General features: G+C 48.9%; 1 protein-coding gene and 1 non-coding gene across 2 annotated transcripts in view; both read right to left on the bottom strand.

The window, feature by feature from the left end:
• PROM1 (prominin 1) overlaps positions 1-27,057 on the bottom strand; it is a 115,510-nt gene that overhangs the window by 26,280 nt on the left and 62,173 nt on the right. The window contains exons 8-15 of the mRNA XM_075544510.1: positions 26,493-26,704; positions 22,450-22,524; positions 19,482-19,545; positions 15,680-15,839; positions 11,505-11,657; positions 6,302-6,425; positions 1,967-2,070; positions 1,761-1,845 (exon numbers count right to left, since the gene is read on the bottom strand). Coding sequence (XP_075400625.1) covers positions 1,761-1,845; positions 1,967-2,070; positions 6,302-6,425; positions 11,505-11,657; positions 15,680-15,839; positions 19,482-19,545; positions 22,450-22,524; positions 26,493-26,704 — 977 coding nt within the window. The remainder of the gene's footprint in view (positions 1-1,760; positions 1,846-1,966; positions 2,071-6,301; positions 6,426-11,504; positions 11,658-15,679; positions 15,840-19,481; positions 19,546-22,449; positions 22,525-26,492; positions 26,705-27,057) is intronic.
• LOC142444217 (small nucleolar RNA SNORA48) lies at positions 25,048-25,191 on the bottom strand. The gene has a single exon (XR_012783869.1). It is a non-coding gene; the product is annotated as a small nucleolar RNA SNORA48 (small nucleolar RNA).

Below are 27,057 nucleotides of genomic sequence, written 5' to 3'. Positions count from 1 at the left end.
AGAAATGAGGTCCAGGTGAATAAGGCACTGTGAGGCTTCAGGCAGTCTTTGGTTCCAATACTTTTCCAAAGCCAGTCTCCTTGGGGACTGAGTTAGACTGGTCCTATTCGACTCATAGTGGCCCCGTGTGTGAGGGAGGAACTGTAATGTGTAGTTTTCTTTCTTTAAAAGAAATATTGGCACATAATCCACATTGCATATAATTCAGTAGTTCAGTCCTATCAAGAAGAATTGTACAATCATTAACACCATCAATAGTATAACACTCTCTTCATTCTTGTACTCATTGTCATTAGCTCCCCAATTTCCCCCAACCTCTTCTGCCATACACCTAAGAAGCCATTATCCCATTATCCATAGATTCACTCCTCCGGGATTTCATATACCAAAAAACATATCAAAACAAAGAAACAAAAAAGCTCACAACAAGAACAAAATAAAATAGAGGAAAATCTCAACAAAAAAGAAAGCAGAAAGTATTAAAAACTAGCCCAACTTTACAATGGATCGAAATGGGAGATCAAATAATGAAGTGTTGAGTTTTAGCCTAACTGTATCTGCCATAATCCACTTTTCAATGCACTCTGCCTGAGAGCACCGCTCTTTACATCCCTGATCTGTGGTTAGTGGGTACTCACCAGAGGCTTAATCTGGGTGTATCTCCCTTTCACTTTTTTTTTTTAACTGAAACAATTTTTAAATGGGTCAAAAGGGAGATCAAATGCAGCTCTGCCTACTACCATCACTATACTTCCCGTCTGAGAGCAAGGCCACTCGCATCCCACAGCTATGGTCCGAGGGGATTCCCTGGAGGTTTCGTCCATGTGTGGACACCGCAGATGGATCTCGGGCTTCCACAGTTGTCCATAACCTTCCGCAAACCGGGTGTTCACAAGTTAAGCTCTGATACCATTCCCTCCTTCGGGTTGGATTATATTATTTACAATCCTTGGATCACCCAGGCTGATGTGCTTCTTCTATGTGGACTTAGTTGATGCCTCGCTTGGCTGGCTGCTTGCTTGAGGACAAGCCAGAGAAAAGGTTTTAAAAGACATGCTGTGTGCTAGGCTGCTGAGCAGGACAAGTTGTTTAAGTCTCTTTGTGAGCCATCTAAAGTGCCTGTACTTCATCATGTTAAGGAGCCTTTTCTATCAACTCACTGCTAATAATCCTTTGGCTTAAGTGAACAGAACAACTGATCTGCCTCATTGGGTCAGCGCCTGCAAACATTAAAAAGCTCAAGTTCCTGTTCCTGGCCAGGGCCCTGGACGCAGCCACTAGGAGGCAGCAAGCAATCGCAGAAACTCACCAGTAAGACTCCAAGGAGCACCTGGCAGTGCGGCCTCCTCCACAGAGCTATTTCAATGCACTCTTTCTGGACCTACGTCGTGAAGCTGTTCTTTCCAGGCCCCTGTGGGTGCTTGCGAACCCACAGCTTTTTCATGAGCCGTGGGTGGGCTTGCCAGGGGCACCACCCAGGACTCGCAAGTAGCCACAGACTACCCAAGGCCTTTCAAATCCTTCTCTACCAGAAGAATTCAAGCTCCGAGAAAGAGAGTTGAGGGGGGCGGTGAAAATGTTTTGGAGCAAGAGAGAAGAGGAGGTTGTGCACGTTGTGAAAGCCCCAAATGCTGCACGTTGTACGTTTTCCCACAGTTTGTGTGGTACGTGCTTACTTCAGGGAATAAAGGAAAATACAGAAGACGCCAGACTTCGGAAATGGTAGGAAATAGGCCAATCCCAGGCTGACCCTAACTTACCTTCTGGATATTGAGATGCTCATCGATGTTGAAGCGCTTCTCAAGCTGAAGTGAGGTGTAAATGCCTTTATTTTCTTTGCAGTTGCTGTGGGGATAAGCAGAGCCATCGTGACCCAGCACGGCAGTGTGTGGCCTCAAAAGCCAGCTCCTTATTCGGGAACAAGCCCGCTTTAAGGAGCAAAACAAGGACACGCAATCTTTCGTACCTGTATACTTTCTCAAAAGTGAGGTTGATAGATGGTCTCTGCAACAGCAGCCCGGCCAGGAAGTATTCCCAATCCTCGTTCAGTAAGTATGGCGTGTCTAAAATCTAGAACAGAGGTACCGTGTTCCACGAGCAGCCACACATCGCAAAACAGTCTGTGAGATGCATTTTTGAGATTTGGTCGCCCCTCCCTCCCCCCGCCCCCAACTCCCCCATGCTTTCTGACTTAAAAGTAGGAAATACTAATGCCTGGAAAAATTCGATTGAGCATCAAACAGGCCCTACAGGACATCTCGAGAACCTTTACTTTAGGCAAACGCACCCATGAGACATGGCAGAGAAACGGGCGCTCTGACTGAAAAGGGCTAGGGGCAAACAGGCAGTGCTGTCTACGGCCACTTCCTGAGCCAAGTGGGTTTTCCCAGCCCGGTGGCTGGAGATGGGACAGTGAAGCCCAGGAGGGTTGAACTCAATGGTTCTGCTCTGTGTCCATGGGCCTCCACAGTTTTCGGCCGGTGAGAGGGGACAGGGCATCACTTCTCCAGCTCTCAGTGAAGGGAAAGTTGGGTGTCCCTTCTCTATTCAGCTTCTGCCTTGTAGGAGTTCAACTGTAAATAGTGAAGATGGGCGAAATTATTACAAGCGCAGGTGTGCTGTCATCTATCCCTACGTTTTCAGCGATGCCCTTGAACCATTCCACATGCTACAGAAGAGAAGGAAGCCTGGCTTTGTGTGTCATACATGCAATGTTTAGCACAGTGGTTATATGTTGGGCTGCGAACTGCAAGGACAGAAGTTTGAAACCACTAGTTACTCCACAGGAGAAAGACAAGCCTTCTCGTCCCATCCAGAGTTACAGTCTCAGAAACCCACAGGGGTAATTCTACCCCATCCTGTAAGGGTAGCTGTGAGTCGACATCGACTTGATAGCAGTGAGTTAGGTTTTTTGGGTACATGTATGCTACACGATCATTTGAACACATTCAATCAATCTATTGTATACCTTGATGACCAAGAGGAAGACTCGATGAAATGGACTGACAACAGTGGCTACAATCCTGAATTCAAACATTGACAAGCACTGGGAGGCTGGCGTAGGACTAGGCAGGGTTTTGTTCATAGGATTTGTTTTGTACAGAGTTTCTAGGCATTGGAATCAACTTGACCACACCGACATTAACATGTTATCTGGCTATATTATTATTTTTGTTCAAGAGCATATAGATTGTTATCATGTGCATATTACTATTATTTTTCCATGGGAAACAATGGACTCACTGTTGCTCTCAACTGAAGAACTAAAATACTATGATGACCTTGAGCTACCTTCAAAGCAAGTCACAGAATTTTATACCAGATTTGAAGCGGACGGGCAGATACAATAATAAAGGAAAACAGCAATACACTGGGGGAAACCCAAGGCAGAGAGACCAACGTGTCCTCATTGATGGCACTTGGTCCTCAGAGCCAGTGCGGTGTGTGTGTGTGTGTGTGTGTGTGTGTGTGCATTAGAGTGGGGGACGACGACGCTGAACTGAATTCCTGACTTCGCCAGCAGAGACCACCAGCCGGGCACTCTGCCACGGGACAGGTTCTTTAGCAGCTTCTTCTGCCTTCCACTGGGGAGCTTCAACCATCGGTGCTGCCATCTCTACGTCCAAGAGACTCGATGTTGTCAGAAACCCCCTTAGGTGTGTGGGAGGGCCTGAGGCAACTACTGTCTGGTTTTTCAATCATCCGTAAGAATGCCAGCTTTGGAGGCAGTTACTCTTGTGCAATATTACTGTTGATGATCATGAAGATCCCTGGATGTTTGGTGCTGACCTCACTGAGAAGCAGAAAACAAGAACATGCCCTCCTGCCCCCACCCTCTCTTACAAATGAAATCATCTCCGTTTTTTTGCATTCAAAGCAAGCTGTTCAGGTAGGGGAAGGCTTAATACAGTTAAGATGTCGCCACTCTCCAAAGCCAATTATACATTCAATGCAATTCCATTGGAAATTCCAACCCCCCTTGACAAAGATGGAGAAGCTGATCTTCACATGCACATGGAAGGGTCGGGGAGTCTGTGTAGCTAAAGCAATTGTGAAGAAGAAATATAAAGGAGGAGGATTCACACTTCGTGTCTTAAAAGCATAGTATAAACCAGTCATTCAAATAGCTTGACACTGGTGTAATAGACAAATGGAATAGGATTGAAAGAGCAGCAGCAAATCCATAGATGTGATGGCGGCTGATTTTCAACAAGGGTGCTAAACCCATTAATTGGGGAAAAATGGGTCCCTTTCAGTTAGTAGTTCTGGGAAACAGGAAAACCAATTGGAAATAGATCCAAGGTCTAAATTGGGAAACCCAAAAAACCCATGCATGTCTTGGAAGAAGCCAGGGAGGAAGCTACGGGACCTAGATTTTTATGATGAGCTGTCGGATCTGACATCAAAAATATGTACCCAAGATGGGGTTGCTAGGATCCAGAATGGACTCATGGCAGTGAGTTTTTGTTTTCTGGTTTTGTGTACCAAAAGATTTTATCCGAAAAAGTCAATTAACCTACAGAGCAGGAGAAAGTGTTGGGTAGCCATAGAAAAAGGTCTATCTCTAACTTCTAAGATACACATACTGCTACAACATAACAAAAATAATACAACTGGGGAAAAAAAGAGGCAAGGACATAAGTATACAAGTCACCAAAAAAGATATTCAAATGACCATCAAGCATCTGAAAAGACATTTAAAGGCACTGGCCATTAGGGGTTTACAAATAAAAGCCGCCATGAAATATCATCATACTTCTAACAGGCAATGACAGGCACACACAGAGGAAAACATTAGGTGTTGGTGAGATTGTGGAGAAATAACAGCCCTCATCAACTCAGGGTGGGCTTATGTTGGTACAAACACTGGGGAACACAGCTTGGTGGTTCTGCACAATGCCGACCATGGAATGGCCACGTGACCCGGCAGTTCCACGGTTAGGTGTACATCGCAGAGACCCGAAAGCTGGAGGCACACACAGATGTGTGGGCACCAATGGCCCTGCAGCACCATTCACTCACGCTCGCTAAAAGGAAGAAGCAGCCCAACTGTCAACTGATGAATGGGAAAACGAGATGTGGTCCATACGCTCCAGGGCGTATGACGCCACCAGAGAAGAAGGAAGTCCTTGCTGCGTACTCCATTATATGGATGAATCTTGTTGTTGTTAAGTGCCAATGAGTTGACTCTGACTCTTAGGGACTGAGTTAGTTAAAGTTTATTGTGCCAACCTGGCTGATAAACCCATGTGGGGTTAATTGAAGGGCAGAGAGATAAATGGCTCAGTGAGCCTCGCCTTTCTAGTTCTCAGGTCTCTTGCTTTGTGATGGTCGGACAAGGGTGCAGCTGCTTTAGCCAGTTCTCTGCTTTAGCTGGCAAGGCTCACTTCCTGCAAGACATCCCCAAGAAGAAGCTGCATGGATCTGCCCCAATGCAGGCCTGGGTGCTGGAGCAGCCGTGTGGAAACCCCTGCCAGCGCTGAGATGCTTACATGTTCACTGACTCGGCTTTCCTCCTGCAGTCGGCATCATTGAGTCTGTTTTGTGAGATGGAGAAGGACTTTGTGGATTGGTGTTGGACATATGGGTTAATGTTGGACTTGTGGGATTTGGCAGCACTGGGTTGGGATGTTTTCTTGATGTGCACTTAACCTTTATATAAAAATTTCTCTTTTACATATGAGTTTCTGTGGATTTGTCTCTCTAATGTACTCAGACTAACACAGGGACCCTATGCAAAACAGAATGAAACACTGCCTGGTCCTGCACCATCTTTGCAGCGGTTCCTACGCCTGAGCTCTTGGTTGTAGACACTGCGTCAGTCCAGCTCATGGAGGCCTTCCGCGGTTCCCACTGCCCCTCCCCTTTCCCAAGCGTCATGGCCATCTCCATGGACTGGTCTCTCCTGACAGTATGTCCAGGGGACATCACTCTGAGCAAACACTGATACAAAAGGGTAAATACTCGATGATATCCTTTACGTGAAATACTCAAACAGAGAAGTCAAAAGTCATTCATGGTTGCCGAGGCGGGGTGGAGGCAGGGTGGGCGGGGAAGGATGTTTATTTAGTGCATTTGAATGTCATTAATAATTCAGAAAAGTGAAGCAAGAAAAACTGCGTGGCTTGAAGAATGTAACGCCCGTCACTGAACTGTCCGTGTAGACTCGACGAGGTGCTATGAAGTTTACCTCAGCATCACTAACAACCATAAAGCAGGCTGCGTGGGAGAAACTCCCAGGCCAGGGGGCCATCACAGTCTCCACGTAGTTTTTCATAAGGGAGAGAAAAGGCATATTTACCTGGAATAACTTCCTGTTTTGATAAGGTTCACAGACCAATTTTTCCACGTTCCCACCAACAAAAAAGGTCAGCACCACGACGATCATCAATACCCAGCACAAGAGGAAACTCAGTCCAACTCCACTGGGAAAGAAAGAAAAGAAAAGTCAAGATAAACGTGACCAGGAATTATCCAATTGTTCACAGACCAACATGCTTCCCATGTACTGGTTGCCTCTGAGTCCTTTTTCCATTCTGTCTTTGGGTTGTTTTCTGTTATCAAGTAGTCTTTACTCTTTCTGTTAAATGTAGAACGTGAACCTAAAGTCTGCGACTTTCTGCAGATGGTGAGCTGTACCCAGGAGGAACATAGGAAGTGTTCAGCACAGTGGTCACCGTGGTCTCCTTGGCACACGCTCATTGGATCCTCAGAACAGCTGATCTCTGGGCTACGTCCAGCTCAGCGCAGTCATTCACATCAAGAGCCCTGGGCTCTGTTCCGTGAACAGTGCTTTCTGCAGAGGACCCTGTGTGTGAGAGGGTTCGGAGCCAGGAAGAATCCAGTTCAAGAGGCCAATCTGAGAGGAGCACAGTCAGAGGAGAGATGGAGAGTGCGGCTGTGGAGGGTGGCGAGGTGGAGGGAGGAAGGATTGAGGGCAATGGTGAAGAGAGGTGGCAGAAGGATGGAGAGCTGGTGGAGGGCTGACTGCTGGATGGTGCGGAGATGATGTAGTAGTGTGACAGAAAGATGGTGGAGAGCTGTGAATGGCGGTGAGGACTCTAAGTGGCAGAGTCTGAGGTGCCTTGGGATGACCTCAAAGGAGCAAATCGTTCTGTTAGCCAAACGTGTTAACCATTTGCACCACCCAATACCTGAAAAAAAAAATCACCCCCAAACTAGCCAGTTTGAGTCCATTCCAGCTCTTACCGACCCTACAAGACCCAGTAGAACTGATCCATAGGGTTCCCATGACAGAACTCTTTAAGGAAGCCAATGGCCACATCTCTGTCCCGTGGAGTGGCTAACCTTTCCGTTAGCAGCCAAGTGCTTTGATCATGGTGCCACTAGGGCCCCTTTTGAGCCACCTAATGAGAGACCCCCCCCCCCCAGGGCACGCAATCACAAAGGAGCTCAGGCTCTCTGCCGATCTTCCCAGCCGATCATCCATTTGCATCCCTTTGGAAAAGAAGGGTCATTGCTGGATTTTTCCAGAGCTGATGGGCTGAGTCCCCACAGGTAAACAGCAGGTGGTGTTGCAGTGGCTGCAGACCTAAATAGACCCTTCCTGGTTTCTCCTCCTAAGGACACAGCTGTAACTGTAAAGAAGAAATCGCATTCTTCCAATTAGTCTGATTAGCCTGATTACCCTTGCATCATTCCTCCTTTGCCAGTCTCCAGCTGTTTACCCGAGGTCTCAGGAGATGTGGAATTCTGCAAGCTCACTAAAGGATGCAGTGACTGAGCAGGGAGGGCCAGCCACGAGGCTTCAGAGTCACCAGCAGGCTGCAGGCCACCTGAAATAAATCTGGCATCTTAGCACCACCAGATTTTAATAGCGACTCTGTGCACAACAGAAGCAAACACTGTCCAGTCCTGCACCATCCTCACAATGGTTCCTATGTCTGAGCCCATGGATGCAGTCACAGTGTGAATCCAGCTCATTGAGGACCTTCCTCTCTTTCATCGCCCCTCCACGTTACCAAGTATGATGTCTTCCTTAGGGACTGGCCTCTCCTGACGATATATCCAAAGTATGTAAGATAAACTCTAGCCAGCCTTGCCTCTAAGAGGACTCTGCCTGCTTCTTCCAATTCAGGTATGCTGTCCTCTGAGCAGTCCACTGTACTTTCAAAATTCTTTTCCAGCACAATTCAAGTGCATAGAATCTTCTACAGTCTTCCTTATTCAATGTCCAACTTTCACATGTATAGGATGCAATGGAGGTTACCATGGTTTAGGTCAGGTGTATTTTTGTCCTCAAAGAAACATCCTTGCTCTTCAATTCTCTAAAGAGGTGGGGGTGGGGGGTTCCCCTACAGTTGAAATAAATCCTGTCCGTCAGATCATATGATTTTTCTACAGACTCAAGCGCCAAAGACAAGTGGTAGCCTTTCATCTCCACCAACTTGTTCATGTTCTTGTGGTTGTTCGGTGCCGTCAAGTCAGTTCAGACTCATTGTGACCCAATGTCCAACAGAACGGAACACTGCCCGGTCCTGTGCCAGTCTCACAATTGTTCCTGTGCTTAAGCCCAGGGTTTCAGCCACTGTGCCAGTCCATCTTGTTGGGGGCCTTCCTCTCTTTCATTGCCCCTCGACTTTTCCAAACATAATGTCCTTCTCCAGGGACTCGTCTCTCCTGCCAACGGGTCCAGAGTATGTTAGACAAAGTTTGTCATCCTTGCCTCAAAGGAGAATTCTGGCTGTACTTCTTCCGAGAGAGATCTGTCAGTTCCTTTGGCGGTCCATGGTACTTTCACTACCCTTCTCCAGCACCATGATTCAAGACACAGCGATTCTTCTTGGGTCTTCCTCATTCAGTGCCCGGTCTTCACATGCTTTTGAGGCGACTGAAGGCAGGGAGGTAGTGAGATAATGCAGTGGCTGAGGTCTACAGAGAACCAGCCTTGGCCATCTCCTCACCTGCCTCCAGGGGGTGGTATTCTCCATTCGCCATAGGACCATCTAGATGGACAGCAGGTAGGCTCCCGATTTCTACCATCCCTCTCAGTCGCATCACACTTCCTACTGTTGATTCTCAGTGACCCCATCCACGCAGGGAATATCGACCTAGAGACCCACAGCTTCTTCTCTGGGGACTAATCACAGTGTTTACACCTGCATCTTGGTTTATGTTTCTGGCTCCATCTCTAGTCATGCCTGGCTCGTGAGCCAATAAATCAGGTTCCGTTCTACAAAGGGAAAGGTTCTTTCAAAACTATGAACTTGGCCATGGATGCCCTTGAACCAGGGGTGACTACTCATTTCCGGGCCCCCCACACCTGCTCTCATCACTGTTTAGGGTACCAAGGTCATGAAGAGGAGCTCTGGGGTGGTGTTCACATGTTGGGCAGCTAACCACAGGGCCAGTAGTTGGAAACCACCAGCCGTTTTGAGGAAGAAAGGAGGAACTTCCTGTTCCCACAAAGAGTTACAGTCTAGCATCTCAACCAATGACTTGAATTGGACTGGACTGGATGCTTTCTTCTTATAAAATTCTTTCTTGATATAAAATCCTTTTTTATAAATAAAAAAAAAACCAACCAGTTACAGTTAAACCTGCAGAGGCAGTTCTACCCTATCTTATAGGGTCACTATGAGTCAGAATTTATTTGAGTACAATGAGTTTGGTTTGGGGTTTAGGTAACGAAGAATCCCTGGTAGTGAAATAGGTTAGGAGTTGAGCTGCTAAACACAAAGTTGGCGGTTCAAACCCACCTGTGGCTCCTTAGGAGAAAGATGAGACTGCCTGCTTCCATAAAGATTTACAGCCTCTGAGACCCAAAGAGGGGCAGTTCTAGTCTGCCCTAGAGGGTTGAAATAATCCTTGTTTTGGTTCTGGGTCCAATGAATGGGCACAAGACTAACTGAAAGGTTGATGTTTCCAGTCCACTCAGACAAAAGGGCTGGTGATCTTCCATGTGGGAAACTTGAGGACCTGGAAGAAGGTGTAACTGGCCTATTCTCTACTCTCCAGACTACAGCACTTGGGAAAATGGCACAAGTGTCTCAAGAAAATGAATAAGTGCCTGTGGTAGTTACGTAATCTGTTGTCAATTTGAGACTTAAGAGTGAAGAGGTGGAGTTTAGCCTGTTAATCAGGTTGCAGTTTGATGACCTCATTTGGAGCTGCTAAGGAGGTAAATAGCTCGATGGAGGTGGGACACTCACACACTCCCTGTGAGACATTCCCATTGAGAAGACACATGGAACTACATTAGAGCCCTGGAGGTGAAGGAGCCACATGGAGACCTCTGCCAACACTGAGGTGCTTACAATGCCACTGGATCCACCAGACTTTCCGCCCACTGGCCTGTGATCTTCCTGCACTCGGTGTCATTGCATGTGAGTCTGAAGAAGAATTTATAGACTGGTATCAGACATATGGGCTATTATTGGACTTATGAATTTGATCTGGACTGGGCTGGGATGTTTTCTCAATATTCAACTGCTCTTATACATAATGCTTTTCTTATACACAGATGAGTATCTCTGAATTTGTTTCTCTAGTCTACCCAGACTAACACAGTGCCAGATGCACACATTTCTCCACGAAACACGCTCTTCACATATATACTCTATAAACCGATAAGTTGTCTCCTACAGAGCATTGGCTCCTCACATACACTGTTAAAAGGATGCTTATCTGTAAGAGTGTCCGCTGCCATTGTTGCCCATTTTTAAGGAGCGATTGATATCATTTGTTGGTTGACACCATTTGTTTATTCGCCTGCCAGACCCTTCCTTGGAAGTGTTCCCCTTAGAGGGCTCAGGATATTTCAGATGAACACATCGCCCATTTTATGGAATGCACTAACAAAAGGCTTGCAAGCCACATTACTATAAAACCTTCTTGTTAAATAAACTCGAGCCTCTTCTCCCGATACTGCAGCCGAGAACCCCTGTGCCCCATCTTTTCGGTCTCCTCATTTCTATAATTGCACACGTCGCTCCTAAGGATCCAGTCGATTGTGGATCCCCCACTTCCATTGGCACCACGACGGTGCTCCGCTCGACTCTGACACACCTGGGGCCACACACACTCACAATCCACTCAGTGGCAACTGCTTTGTTTGATGCCCCCAGGGTGCTGGTTCGGTTGGTTTCTTCAGTTGTAAATCAAGCTTCTTGGTGAATTTTAGCTTGTGATGCTGCTGGCCACGTGGAGCCAGGCACGGGAGGTTAGCGAATGAACGAGCAGGTACAGTGCAGCGGAGTCCAGAAGAAAACTGGGAAAGAATTCCCATGGCTGCTGCATTCCGGAGGCTTCCACTCTGTGTCAGACACTGTTTGGGGGCTTGGTGGTCAAGGTGGAACCCGTTCAGAGTTTTTCATTCACTCGTCACACGCCATAAGAGAGCCAGACCAAGGCGAGCCCATTCGAGCCAAGATGCCCACCCTCTTGGATCCCAGCTGGCTGCGTCTAGAAGGCAGCAGGCCCCCAGAGCACCCGAGTCAGCACCTGACTCTGTCGCTCGCTCCGTAAAAGGAGCCAACACTCACACCATGAGGAAGATGCCGCCGGTGTTGGAGACGCAGCCCCTGGTGGTCGGCGTGGCGTGCCTGTGGTAGCCGCAGGTGCCACACAGTAGCCCCAGGTAGTAGAAAGTCACGATGAGGGTCAGCAGGCAGCAGACCACCAAGCAGCCCAGCCACCTGGAGAGGAAGCACAGAGGCATCAGACTCGTGGAGTGGGGTGTGGGGCCTAGCAGCAATTCCGTGACCACTTGGTCAGCAACTGGCAGATTCTGCTGTGGGCTCCTCAGAGGGGGCAGATATGATCGAAAGAGCTCTTCCCATCACTAGTCCCCCGGCTCGACAACATCGGGAAACTTATGTTTTAAGTCCCTGAGTGTCCAGAAGGGGCCCTGGTGGTGCAGTGGTTTCTAGCTGGACTGCTCATGGGCAACATCGGCAGTTCAAAAGCACCAGCGGCTCCAAGGGAGAAAGATGAGGCTGTTTGCTCCCCTCACGAGTTCCGGTCTCAGAAAGCCACAGGGGCAGTTCTACCCTGTCCTACAGGGTCACTATGAGTCCGTCTCCACTTGATGGCCTGAGTTGGTGGGCTTCCCCGTGGTTAAGCACGTGGCTCGCTGAAAAGCCGCCAGTGCAAAGGCAGTTCCCTCCTGCCCAGAGGCATCTCAGAAGATAAGGCTGGCGATCTGCTTCTGAAAGCTCACAGCCTCAAAGACCCTGGGGGCAGGTCCACACTGACATGAGCTGGAAGTGACTCACCAGCAACTAACAACAACCACCACCACCACCACCACCTTGGCCGAGACACCCAATGTCTCAGCACCGATGTTGTGGGATGTGCCAACAGCCTCAAAGGAGCCCTCGTGGCACTTGTGTGGGGCACTAACCACAAGGGTCCCCAATTCCAACTCCCTACCACTCTTCAGGGGACAGATGAGGCTTTGGGCTCCCCTAAAAGCCGACAGGCCTCAGAATGCGACAGAGGCAGTCCTACTCTGTCGGGTCCCCATGAGTCAGAAATGGCTTGATGGCAGTCCGGTTGTTTTTATTTTGTGCTTTTGAGTTTTGAGGTAACGTTCTCTCAACCCTGCCTTACCTGAGGCTAACAAAGAGATGGCAAAGAGAAACGCTTTGAGTTTCGGCGAGGCGTTTCTCTGAGCAGTCTTAAGTGGTTAGCTTCCTTCTGCTCCCTCTGAGGAGCCCTGGTGGCGCAGTGGTTACATGTGGGGCTGCAAGCCCCAAAGTGAGCAGTTCAAAACCACCAGCTGGCTCCTCGGGAGAAAGATTGGACTCTCCACTCGTGTAAAGAGTTACAGCTAGGGAAACACACAGGTGTGACAGTTAGGTTTCTGTGTCAACATGGCTCCTGTAGGAACATGTGGGCGGAGTTTATCCTGTCAACCCAGTTGCAGCTTGATAGGAGGGCAACCAAGATAAATGTCTTTCTGAGGCCGACCTCCTCTCTCCCTGGAGGCAGGGGTCGGTTTCTCTCTCTCTCTCTCTCTCTCTCTCTCTCTCTCTCTCTCTCTCTCTCTCTCTCTCTCTCTCTCTCTCTCTCTCTCGGCTTCATCTTCCTTTAGATGAGCCAAGTGGAGCCAAGCTGAGGATGGCGAGAACCCTGGAGATGCTTCTACCACCACTGGATCCACAAGCCTTTGCACCACCGGCCTGCGATCTCCCTGCATTTTGCATCACCACATGGGACTGAAGAGGGACACATGGACTAGTATTGGACTGTGGGCTATTCTCAGATTTATGGGCTTGATCTGGACTGGCTGGGCTGTTTTCTTCATATACAATTACTCTTTGGTATAAAGCTCTCTCTTATACACATGTGAACATCTATGGATTTGTTTCTCTAGTCAACCCAGTCTAACACACTCTCCCATAGGGGCTCTACATTTAAGAACTGACTTAATGGCAGTGAGATTTTTTATTTTTAGTTCTTGTTCCCTCTAAGAATCCCTGGTGACACTGCGGGTAAAGGGCTCTGCTGCTAACCGAGAGGCCAGTGGTTCGGACCCAGCAGCTGTTCAGTGGAGATGTTATGTGGCCGTCTCCTTCCCAAGAGATGACAACCTTGGGGACATGGCAGGGCCACTTTGCTCTATCCTAGGGGGTCCCTACGACTCCGTGCTTTGACTGTTACCTTTACCCGTAACGTTATGAAGCGCATCACAAGCAATGCTTGCTCAAATTCTCCAGGACTCCTGAGAAAAACACCCCTGAGGTATGTCGAGCTCTTTCAAAGCTCTATCAGACTTCTTAAAGGCTGTCGAGCCATGAATAATATATCACGACTAGTCTACAGAGAAAACCAAACTCACAGCCACCAAGTCGATTCCCCCTCATTGTGACTCCTGAGGATGGAGCAGAACTGCCCCTGTGGGTTTCCAAGACTTTGATCTTTACAGGGAGTAGGAAGTCGCGCGATTCTTCCGCGGGGAAGCTGGTGGGTTCAAAGTGCTGACCTTGTGGTTCATAGTTCACTTTGTGGCCCATTTGGCCTACAGACCAAGACACACCCCGCTCAGTGTTCTGTGCCAGCAGAGAAAAATTCTGGGGCATCATGCCCCTGGCTGAACCAGAAAGAGACGACCTGGTAGATGCTCCAACTGTTCAGAGACTTATGAGCATCCTAAGTCAAAAGCCCTCAATTCCCTAATGGGACTGCAATCCTGGCAAGACTTCTGGGACAATGGGTCCTCAATTAGCCTAACTGGTTTTTCCAGAGCGTGTGCCAACATTTCCGGGAAGCAGGGAGCACTCAAGGGGGAGGCGCTTCCCAACAGTCGAAACACTGGGAAAAAAAACACAAAAGATCCACCTCTGCTTGGTACCTCGGTGTCTTTCGTTCCATAGAGAGCAATTTCAGCGTAGCAGCCACCGGCGTCCCTCTGTGAAGGTGTGTGCCACATATAATGAGGGACAGAATTAAAGTGTTCACATGGAGCCTGGCCTCCAAAAGCCTTTAGGGCAGGTGAAAACCTCCTCTCTGCTCTGCTGACCTCCTTTTACAAATAAGCTTACTGTGATCTTGACTGAAGCAGACGACCCCAGCTTCTCCCATGGAGCCACTGGCGGGGTGAAGCTGGCCATAACCTTTGGGTTACAGTCAAGGGCTTAAGCACTGTGTCACCAGGCCTCCTTTTGTACCACGGGGACACCACCAAGGGTCCACAGCCGCAGGGTGAGCGCCAGGTGAGAGGCCACGCACTTGTTCTGCAGTGCCGTGAATGCGCTGCTGTCGTGTTTCCATGCATCTGTGCTTTGACCTCAGGAAGACCCTGAATAGGGCCGGATGTCTTTGGCCCACCCGTGGGATGGACACTTGAGACGGGATCCCTTCGAAAAGCATGCCTCTTAGATCTCACATGATCCTCAAGACGTTTCAAGTTCCAAGTCGTCCCTTCCCCAGGCCTCTGAGGCCCACCGCCATGTTCCACCCAGACAAACCTCACCGAGGGCTTTCCCTAATGGGCAGGGCACCCTAAACGGGGCTTTTGGGGGACAATTGACTGGTTTCAAGGCAAGGCTCAGAAGAGAACATTCTTTCGAATCAAACTCCATGTGTTTTACAACACCTTTAAAAGAATATTTCCCAGATGTCCCTCTTAATTTCTTTTACATGATGTGGCATGCCTGGCTTGGTCATTAGAACTAAGATCGTAGGGACCACTTGCTGCTGTCAGGTGTCATCGGCCTATGGTGACCCATAGAGACCCCACGCACAGAAGAACGCAGCACTGCCAGGGCCTGCACCATCTTCACCATTGTTCCTATGCTTGAGCCCACTGTTACAGCCGCTGTGTCCACCCATCCTTCTTGTTAAGGGCCTTCCCCTCAACTTAACCAAGTCTGGTGCCCTTCTCCAGGGACTGGTCTCTCCTGACAACATGTCCAAAGTATGTGAGACAAAGTCTAGCCATCCTTGCCTCTGAGGGGCACGCTGGCTGTAATTGGTTTGTACTTCTTCGAAGACAGCTAGGGGACGCTAAAGACACCAGAATTGTAGAGTACTGAATATCTGGGTGAAGAACGACCCACCTTCAACTTTTTGATCTAACACACACCAGGATTGAAACATGTCTCAGGTATGGCTCCTCCATACAATTTGCTCCTACGAGAGAAACTTCAACGTTTACCCCATCCCATCCCTGTGTTCCCCATGGCTAGTTTACCTGCTCAAAGTAGACACTCACCTGTATGATTCGTATTTTTCCAATGTGTAAAAATAGCTGCCAATATATGCTTCTGTATCATTAATGTAGCCTGTGATATTTGATACTACCTCCTGAATGGGGACATGATTGATTACATTTGAGAGACTTGAGCCAATGGAATCCAAGACGGTCCTAATATCTGGAAACAAGGAGAATTGATTATGTACTGGCAAACCTGAAGGACAGAGCGACTTTGTCTGGGAGCCAAACGGAGGCTTTAATGGGGCCCTTTTGACTTTCCCATGTGATGAATGTCCCCCCACAGGATGGGTGGGGTTCAGAGCAAGCATGGATGAAGGAAACAAAGCTGCCCGGAAACAATACATAACAACTCATCAGGCTGTGAGTGCCGACCTATTATTGGGGGTGGGGGCGGGGGAAGACAAGCCAGAGTTTTCTTCTGCTCCATCACCCAAAGGCCAGGATAGGTCAATGGAGTGGGCGCTGTGCCCACTGTGTGTCAAGGGCATTTGCAAATGTCAGTGAATTGTGCCGTGAACTCGTCCGTTCTGTTCATTAACTCACCCATTCTATTAGCTCGTCTGTCCTTGTAATGCTTCTGTGAATTCATCTTTTCTAATAAGACACTCATTCTGCGAGTTCATTCGTTTTATTAACTCAGCTGTTCTGTTAACCCCACCTGTTAACTACCTGTGTTAACGCAGCTGTTCTGTTCATGCGTTGTTAAATCATCTGCTAACTCACCCGTTCGCTCAGCTCGGCACTCCCTTGTTCAATGAACTGGTCTGTCCTGTGCAGGTGGCTATCCTCTGTAACCCGGAGACTCACAGAGGTGCAATGACTCCTCTGTGGGTTTCTTTTGTAGACAGTTCAGGTAGTCCCCGACTTACATTTTCAGTTACCACACGCTGCACTTACAGGCACCTTTCCCGGGTAAATCTTCTCTTTAATAATAGGTTTCAGCACATAATTTGCTGATGGCATCATCCTCATCTGTTCACTCACAGGTGTGTGAACAGGTGACCACAGGTGTTCCTTTCAACCCCCACAAGAAAGATTGGATTGCCGAATGGACTGATAACAAAAGGAACCAATGATGTTGTTGCTGCTGTTTTTCAATGAGGTGTTCCATTTACCCCGGAGTTCTGGGGAGGAATCCCACAGTAAGTCAGGGACTAAACACCATGGTCATGGGGTTGAAACTCAGCTTTGCCCTATTCTAAAGCCCCTCTTAGATGATTCTAGAAAAATATCCAAAGAAATAACAATTCCTCCATTTGAAAAATAACATTTAGGAACATGGTAATTTAGCAGGATCTTTTTTTTTTAATAAGTGGCCTGTGGTTGTTCCATAATTTCATGTCAACTTGATAAACAGAGTGTAGGGGTGGGGTCTAGCCTATCATCAGCCTGATGATGTCTTCTTGTGGGTGTGGCCTTCTCAGAAGGAGGGTCCTGGGAACTTCCCCCTCTCTCTCTGCTTCACCTCCCTGTTGGGGAAACCGGTGGCTGAGACCTGCCAGAGCCTTGTGATGCCCCCACTGCCATTGGACCACAAGACTCTGCACCCACAGGCTGGTGATCTTCCTGCATTCTGCATCATTGCATGAGCCTGAAGAGGAATTTATGGACTAGTATCAGACTTATGGACTTGATTTGGACTGGGCTGGGATGTTTTCTTGATATCCAATTACTCCTTGATATAAAGTTCTTTGGTACACATCTATGAGTGTCAATGAAATTGTCCAGTCGACCTGGCCTAACACATGACCTAAGGTGTTATTACTGTCACCATTTTGACTCATGCCAGTGGAGACTTAAAAGACATCCATGTTTCTTATGTGCAAGAGCAACTCTTGGCAACAAGAGCATGGTCAAGTGGATTTCATTCATGCTAGCTGAAAAAGAAGCACTGGTGGCGGAGGGACCACACGTTGGGTTGCTGACCACAAGGTCAGCAGTTTGAAACCACCAGCTACTCCGAGGGAGAAAGATGGGGCTTTCTGATCCCATAAAGAGTTATAGTCTTAGACACCCATGGGGGTGGGAGGTTGGGGCAGGTTCTACCTTGTCCTATAGGGTCGCTATGAGTCGGAACTCACTGGATGGCAGAGAGTGTGGAATTTTTTGAAAGAGTGATTATGTCTTGGAAAACCCCACAGGAACAGGTCTACTCTGTCCTAGTGTCACTCACTTGAGTCAAAATCAAATGGATGGCATTGAGTTTATGGGGGGAGGAGGTTGGAGCTAATGCGTAAGCATGGCCCTACCCTGTTCATCCTGCGCCCTGGCCTGAGGGGAGCCTGGCACACAGTGGGCATTCCAAAAAAGCAAGTGTGGGGAACGAGCACACAGTAGGGACCCTTGCTTTGGAAGGGCAGGAGGAGACGAGGTTGCTCTCCAGGCTGACAGGGTATGCCCGTCAGGCCCTGGGAAAACTCTGGCTTGGGCTTCTCCTTAGAGGATGGCAGCGTGTGCCGCGGGCCTCGTTAAGCAAGCATGCTGGGGTGCTGGGCAGCACCTCACTTACAAGGCAGGGCTGCACGTAAGGGCAGGAGAGATCCAGCGAGGAAGCGCAAGATTGAACATGAACATTAGTCAGCACGTGCCTATCAGGCACACCAGAGGCAGGAGCCCGAAAGGACAGCTGGAAAGTGACCTTGAGTCTTTGCAGCTTCAGAACAACCTTAACCTCTTCTCTTTAGCCTTTGAGTGCGAATCAGGCGAAAGCCTTCAGAGCAGAGGGACAGTCTGACACCCAGCGATTCAAGCACACGCTGACTCAATGCTTCCATTGCAACCCCCTTGAGGCACTGTGACTTACCGGGCTCCTGCCCTGGGTTTCCTCATACTAGCCCTGACTGTTCACGGCTGCCCTTTCGGTGGCAAATGGCTAGCTATTCTAAGCTCAGCGCCAGCCCTGAAGGGTCAGGGGCACCGTCTTGGGTGGGGGCGGGGGGAGGGGTATCCAACCAATCTAAAACCAGAAGCTGCTAAGTGATGCTAAGTGATGCTCCAGTATCACATCTTGGATACAATACCTATGACCCCCAATCCTACTGGATTGCCAGGACAATCTTGGACCAAACAAACAAACCCTCTCCTAGGTGTTTTAAAACTTCCCGGTTGGCTGGTAAATGAAGTACTGAGAAAATGATTCAAAACAAAGAAGAAAAGTTGAACGTGGCTCCCAGGATGTTCTCCCCGGAGCAAACCCCCCACCCACTGGTTTGTCGCCAAGCCTACACAAAGAAGGGCTGGGCACCCTCACTATGCCTTCACCCGAAATACCAAGATGCCGAACTGCCTGCTTCAGCCAGACCCAGTCTGGAGAGATTTGCTCAACACTGATTTCTATCGCCATCAAACTTGTCAGAGGATGTATGAGCCTACGACATTGTAATTATCACATCAGGGGGCAGGTAGAAATCTTCCGGAAAAGAGAAAATAAATCCTTAGATGCAGGGCTCCCCCATATAGAAGAGCCCAGGGTATGTTCTCTGCGCACATACGATCTGCATGGTTTGGGGTCTGTTTGCTGGTTTGTGTCCTTCCCACGGAAGCCCATTCCCAGTGCTGTCACTGTGCACCCGGAGGCTCTGAGTCACAAAGGGACCCAATCTCATGGTGCCTGGCCAGCAGGATGACATTGACAGGTATTACACATAAGAAGATCCATTTCTTATTCAACAGCTAAAAGCTCTACTTTGCTTGTGGTTTTCAAGGTTAGAATGAGAGAATGCCTTTAGAGGCAAATGGCCGTTAACCTTTCCAACTGCCCGACTCTTAACCCAGAGAGAAAAAAGCACCCAAGTCTCACCGGATATGATGTCCGTGGTTTGGTTCTGGACCATCTCAGGGATGTCATTGAAGGATTTGTAGCCCTAAAAAATATTTTTAAATGAGTTGATGCAGGATGTCGGAAAAGTTACTAGTATTCTCACTGACAAGGCAGCAGGGCATTCTGGTTTGGGTTGTATGCTGCCTGACTCATGAGGGCCCATGCTCAACAGGCTCACACTACTCTGCTCAATAGGGTTGCTCTTCGGATGCAGATCACCAGGCCTTCCTCCCTGGCCCACCTGCAACCTCCACTGAAATCACATCATAGCAACAACAAAGGCTCCACTGGCAGACTGTGCTTGAGGTGCATTGTCTGGGAATCGAACCTGGGCCTCTCACACACAGTCAGATTTCTACCACTGCCTCCGACGAGCCTCACCCATTGCCATCGAGTCGATCCGAGACCCCACAGGACAGAGTTAAACTGCCCCAGTGGGTTTTGGAGGCTGTGGCTCCTTAGGCCACCCCTTGACTGTCAGTTTTGTTGTACTGTGGCGGCTTGTGTGCTGCTGGAGACTAGGTCACTGGCATTTGAAACTGCCAGCAGGGTTCCCCACAGGGAATGGGCTCCAGCTGAGCTCCCAGACTAAGAACAGAGTGTGGAGGAGTTGGCTGTCCCTTGATGAGGAAGAGAGTCCATTTCTGTTGGGAACACGGTCACTGTGAGTCAGAGCTGACTGTCAGAGGGTGTCACAGGCAGTAGGTATGGTGAGTTAAGCATCGGGCTGCTAACCAAAAGACAAGCAGTTCAAGCCCACCAGCTACTCCAAGGGGGAAAGATGAGGCAATCTGCTTGGATCAAGATTGACAGCCTCTAAAACCCCAAGGAGCAGCTCTCTTCTATCCCATAAGGTCGCCATGAGCTGAAATCAACTCAATAGCAGTGGGTTTTTTTTAATCACACAGTAATTCTTGATAGAACTTTCACATCCTATTCTAAAATCCTCAAGCTCTGTTCTATCAATTTTATGATTTTTCTTGAACCTCGAGAACATGCATTGTTCTATTTTTCCCACAGGAGCAATCCTGGTGGTGAAGTGGTAATGGCGACCAGTTGCTAACCCCAAAGTTGGCAGTTCAAACCCACCAGCCACTCGGTGGGAGAAAGACTTGAGCATCTACTTCTTCAAGACAACAGCCTGGGTCCCCCTAGGCCTGAAAGGCAGTTCTTCTCTGTCCTGGAGCATTTAAATACACTGAATAGCATGGGTTCAAATACACTGAATAGCATGAATACACTGAATAGCATGGGTCTGATTTCTAGGTCCCACCTCTCTTCCCGAAAGGAGCTTTGTCGGTGTCTGCAGCCTCCTGGTGCAGTGAGGGGTCTGTCAGAGAACTGTGGGGTTTGTAACCTTTTTTGGATACACAAGATCACAGGCATGTTCCTACTCAGCCTGCAAGCATCAACAGTGACTAGAGCCAGCCAGCACTCTGAGCTTTGACTTGGCATTCTACTGGCCTTAGTCTTGACCCAGCTGTTTGCCTCTGGACTTGCTGAGATCCCCCAGCTCGTGGAGTCCAGTCCTGGCCAGTGCACCTCAAGCAGCGGCTACCAGTCACCTGTCTGCAAAGGCTTGGGCATTGCTATGATGTTGAGCAGGGGTTAGTGGAGCTTCCAGGCAAAGAGAGACTAGGAAGAAAGGCCTGGCTCCCCACTTGCAGAAATCGGAAAGGAAAACAGCGAGTGACAACAGCCTGATCCAGTCGTGGGGACCAGGCAGCAATTCATGCACAGTGTTCCCATGAGTCGAAGGCTAACTGGACAGTGGCTCAAACGATGACAAATGAAGCAAAGGTGGGCACGGTGGGGACCATGGGCAGAGTTACAGCCACAGGGGAAAGGGGGTGGAAAGAAACAGACCTGGGCAGAGTAGCAGAGCTGCTTGTACAAGAGTCTGTTCTGGACTGAACATCTTGGGCTGCTAACTGCAAGGTCAGCAGTTCAAAATGACCAGTCGCTTCTCGGGAGAAGGAGGAGACTTTCTATTCACATAGAGTGTCTCGGAAACTCACAGGGGCAGTTCTACCCTGTCCTATAGGGTAGCTCTGAGCCGGATCTGACTCAAAGGGAGTGAAGTTTTGTTTGTTTGTTTGTTTTTAGTTGGGTGTACCTCCACCTAAGTAGGAGTTTAAATGCTAAACCCTGGACCTTAGGGCATAATCCCATTAGGGAACAGGGCCTTCTTAGTTAGGCTAATAAAGCCCCATCAGACAGGGTTCACCTCAATCCCAATTCAAGTGCAGAGACTGAAAAAAAGCAGAGAGACAGGAAATCGCATGCCACCTGCCGATGCCCAAGGAACCCAGGCGCGGAAGCTGGAGAGGGACCAGGACCTTCCCCCAGGGCTGACCGAGACAGCCGTCCCCTGGGAGCTGGGGCTGGCATTGGGCTTCTAGCCTGCTGGACGGTGAGAAAGAACGTTCTGTTCTTCACAGCTGCTCACTGGGGGGCCTTCTGCTGTGGAGAGCGAGTCCGTATGGCATACGGAGCCACCTCCGGTGCCATCTGAGCCCAGCGAAGCAGAGGTTCCTGCTTCCTTTTTACCATCCTGGTGGCGCTGTAATCACACATGAGCTGCTAACTGCAAGGTCAGTGGTTCAAAACCAGCAGCCATTCCGTGGGAGAAGGAGGAGGTTTTCTACACCCATATATGAGTTATAGTCTCAGAAACCCACAGGGGACAGGGTGAGCACAGAATGCATTCAATGGCTGGGGGTCTTTTGGGCAGCGAGCAGTACGGTGCTTGGCACCAAACAGGGGCTGGGAAAGGGGAACAGAACTCCCTGGAGGAATACAGCGCCCTCCCTTCCCCTCCAACCCCCCACTCCCCTCCCCGGTCTTGGGCCCTCCAGCAGACCCTCACTGCCTTTTCATTTCACTTCCTGTTTTCTGCTGGCCTGTCCGCTATCTTTCCCGCCCCCCCCCCCCCTCACAAACCTACCTGTTGGGCCAGGCCAGCCAAATCTGTCCTCAAGACTTTGTTCACGCTGTCCAGTTGGTCCTTCACGGATGGGAGCTGGAGGGGGGGAGGCAAAGGATGAGGCAGACTCCCCACCATCCCTCAGCTCATCACACCTCAGTCACAAGCTCCGGGGAACCACCCTTCTTCCCTGGGAAAGGTCGGCTGGCTCCGAGACCTGTACACATCTCTCGACGGTCTCAGCTAGAACTGAGGCAACGCAACTGAATGAAAGCATGGTACATCTGATCTCACCCCGTCAAGACCTTTGACCTCGTTACCCACAAACCTTTGCAAAATCCCTTCTGAAAGTAATACCCACTCTAAATGCCTTCCGGTTGTTCAGTGTTTTCTACTTTCTCTTCAACCGAGGTTCTTTCTGTTTTACTTTGTTGTTTTTTTGCTCTTTGATTTGTGTGTGTGTCTGTGTGTGTGTGTGTGTGTGTGTGTGTGTGTGTGTTCCCCTTTCTATGAAATCCAGAGTAGGTCAATCAACAGAGGCAGTCAGCAACTTCATGGGTCTGGGTGGGTATGGCGGGGGGAGTTGGTGGGGAATGGGGAGCTTAGAACAGCACAAGAAAGAAGACGATGTTCCACACCTGCTTGTGGTGGTAATGACTGCCCAACTCTTCTTGAGATGACAGAACTACTGAAGTGTAATGATGGGTGAGTTATGAGCTAAAAGTGTTTTTTTTAAATGAAAGATAATAAGGGATTTTTAAAAGAAGTAATATGATTAGAAACAAGGTGGGTGCGTGGTTTGGAATACAGTTTCCTTTGAGGACCTAATGCATGGGTTTCAAGAGCTCTATCCTGCTGCACTAGATCTCTCTAAAGGGTCACAGGGCAAGGATGTTACTCGGAGGACTGAAATACACCTGACTCAAGCCAAGGCATTTCCTGTCACCCCATGGGCATATGAAAGGCGGGCACAGAATAAGGAAGACCGAAGACAAATGGATGCATTTGAATTGTGCTGGTGGAAGCATTTTGAAAGTACCATGGACTGCCCAAAGAGCACACACGTCTGTCTCGGAAGAAGCATTAGCCAGTCTTCCTTAGAAGCCAGGATGATGAGACTCAGTCTCGCGTCCTTGGGACACGGAGTCCTTGGGACATATTCTTGGGACAAGAAACAGAACCGGTCCCTCGTTGAGACGGACAACACAGTGACTGCCGCGTGGACTTAAAGGGAACAACCATTCTGAGGAGAGTGTAGGGCCGGGGAGTGTTCGGTTCTGTTGGACACGGAGTCCTGATGAGGCAGAACCATCGACAGCATCAGACAGCAGAAGTGACGACACCTCTCTCCAACGTTGGGGCCCAAAGTTGGAACGTTTCCCACAGGCCGCCTGACACCACGTTCCGAGAAGGGCATGGTGAGATTCCGGTGCGACTCCTGACAGACGCATAACTAAAATCTATTGCTGGCAGGTATTTGGCAGGTCGGTCCCCTAACATCATGGTTTAGCGGGGGTGCTTGCGCCCTTCCCTGTTCAAGGTCACATGAGAAAAAGACTCACAAGTTGTTCCAGATGGAAGGGGACGACAGACTCACGATGACTGCAGACAAGTTGCGATCCCGGTTTGGGCCATTGACTGGGACAATGGTTGTGAGGGACATTATTAGAAACACCAGTACATTGGGGACATGGCTCATGGAGGGGAGGGCAGGATGAGGTTGCTGTTCCTCATCTTGAAACAGATAATGGCACGGTAATTAGGCACCATCCTGTCCGTTCTGACCCATAGTGACCCTGCGCACAATGGAACGAAACACTGCCCCACCCCGGTCCTGTGCAGTCCTCACGATCATTCCTAAGCCTGATAACCCGTGGTTCCAGGCAACGTGTCAGGCCGTCCCCCATGATGTCCTTCTCCAGGGACTGGTCTCTCCTGATGACGAGTCCAGAATATGTGAGATGAAGTCTAGCCATCCTTGTCTCTAAGGAGCACTCTGGCCTTACTTCGTCCAAGACAGATGGGTTCGTCCTTTGAGCAGTCATGGTACTTTCAATATTCTTCTCCAGCCCCGCAGTGCAAGGACATCAATTCTTCTTCAGTCTTCTTTTTTCGATACCCAACTTTCATGTGCATATGAGGCGATTAAAAATACCATGGCTGGGGTCAGGTGCAGCTTCATCCTCAAAATAACATCCTTGCTTAGAAAATGAGCTGACATCAAGGGCCCAAGTAGAAAGCAAATGCTTTGAAAATGATGATGGTGGCATATGTACAAATGTGCTTGACACAATGGATGAAAGTATGGATTGTGATAAGAGCTATAAGAGCCCTCAATAAAAGTATTTAATAGATATTAATTAACTAATTAACCTATAATTCTCACTGGCTCACATGACATTTTAATAGGAAAAAGCACAAGACAATTTTGGAAATACTTAAATGAACACAGACAATGGATTTTAATTATCTTAAGATGAGCTGATACTAAGAGCTCAAATTAAAAATGTTTTAGAAATGATGATGGCACATATGTACACATGTGCTCAATACAATTGATGTATGGGTTGCTATAAGAGCTGTAAGAGTCCTCAACAATGATTTATTAATTTCTTTTTATAATGTGCCCTAGGCATGAAACAGCTCTGGCCACAATCCAGGCATCAAGCTAGGATGAACAAAGAACTTCAAGTTGGCTCTGTCCCTGACAGATATAGGAGCACCACCACCAATCCGGTGTCTCTTTGCCCATAGTGAGGGGGATGTATTAATTTTTTAAGTTAAAAAAAATATATCCTTGCTTTTCAATACTCTAAGGAGGTCCTGTGCAGCAGATTCACCCCATTGCAATGAGGCTTGATTCCTTGACTGCTGTTTCCATGATCAGAGGCCAGCAGCTCAGAAAGGTTGGGAATCACACTGAAATAGTTAGGGGTACAGGGGGCATGGTATCTGCAACTTATTTCCAAATGATCACAAAAATAAACGAGTACGTTCTGGTATACACAAAGCACACACATACAGTGATGTGGGTATAAATGATGGAAAGATGGAAGGATGGATACAAGGAAGGGTGGATGTATGGATAATGGGTGACATAGCGGGACCTCCTTGTGCTGATCTCGCATCTTCTCTATATGCTTGAAAATAAATCATAAGAAATGTCATCCCAGAGGACTCCCTCTTAAAGAACTACAATGCCGCTTCAGACTCCATGTCTCCATCACTGCCAGGGTCCAAAACTGGTCCTGGGAGCCAGGCAGGCACAGGTGGCCAGTGGGCAGCTACTGGGACTCTCACAAGAACTGTAACAGGGAAAGATGTGACCGTGCCTGTGTGACTAAATTAATGAATTAAATATCATCAACGGACATGACAAGTTTACCTATATCCTCAGACCTTTATATATTCAAGTTGTCCCACCTATCCTCCACTTTAAATATTTTTAAATCTTTCCTTTGGGGAAACATGGAATTGCTTTCTACTGGGGCATCATTGTTGCCACGGAGATAGCTCTCACCATGACAACAGACAACATGGTAACAGGCCTGGGACCATCTGCATGATCTCAAAAAACTTTGAGCCCATTTTTTTAAATATAGATTCTAACACCTCATATAAATGTGTGACCTGCTCACCACAAGGTCAGTAGTACAAACTCATCCGCCATCCCTAGGGAAGGCGGATGAGGTTTGTTTGCTCCCATGGAGGTGTAGAGTCTCAAGAACCCAGAGGGGCAGCTCTACTCTGTCCTGAAGGGTCGCTGGGTGCTGGGATCAGCTCGATGGTGGTGAACTTGGTTTGAATGGTGTGTGTAGATGGAGTATCCCTTCCATCTGCTTTTTTTAAGTGGATTTCTCTGATGTTTCTCAGCCAACTTCAGAGAGCTGCCCTGCACAACCCTCCCCTTGGGCTCAGCCAATGCAGAGCTGTGGAGGAATGCTCAGAGGGCAGACAGCACCTAGACCACTATTCGCCCCACAGGTTGGCCCAGACTCTGCTCTGCCAAGCAGAGCCATGCCACCCTGTCCCAGCAGGGGCACACATGCCCGCCCGCTCCTCACCTGTTTGAGGTTGTTGCCCATCTCCAGCTGGCTCAGGGACTGTCTAATGCTGTCGCAGATCTCCGGGTTCTGGGAGCAGGAGGCGTGGTGGAGAGAACGTTCCAGGTGGCTCTTAATGTCGCTCAGGTTGGCGCTCAGCTCCCCTGCCCTGTTTCTCAGCTCGTCCAAGGTGCTGTTCACCTTCACCAGGGCCACTTGTGTCTCTCTGATGACTGTAGGGAGACAACACACTCACAACCCAGACCCGGCTAACGGACATGCCAGGAAGACCCGCACCGCGTCATCATGGCAGAAGCGGCCTGAGCGCTCCTCCCGGGTCTTCCTAAGCCCTGTTCTGACACCTTCTGCAGGATCATTCCCCTCTCCATCTGCTCCTCTGTAACTGAGCAGGCTGCTGGGGTAGCGGCCCCTTAGCCTGAGTCTCTGAGCCTCTCACCTGCTGTTAACTGCTGTCAGGCAAGTTCCCCCCTGCCCCAGTCTGACTCCCAACAGCCCCGTGGAAGAGGGGATGAGAACACTGTGCTTGTGGGGGCTTCCCTGGCGCCCCCTCCCAAGTTAGCTCGGT

This window comes from Tenrec ecaudatus, chromosome 3, assembly GCF_050624435.1.
Source record: "Tenrec ecaudatus isolate mTenEca1 chromosome 3, mTenEca1.hap1, whole genome shotgun sequence".
NCBI classification, from domain to species: Eukaryota; Metazoa; Chordata; class Mammalia; order Afrosoricida; family Tenrecidae; genus Tenrec; species Tenrec ecaudatus.
Note: the sequence above shows the minus strand (reverse complement) of the source record. Positions and strands in the feature narration are given on the sequence as shown.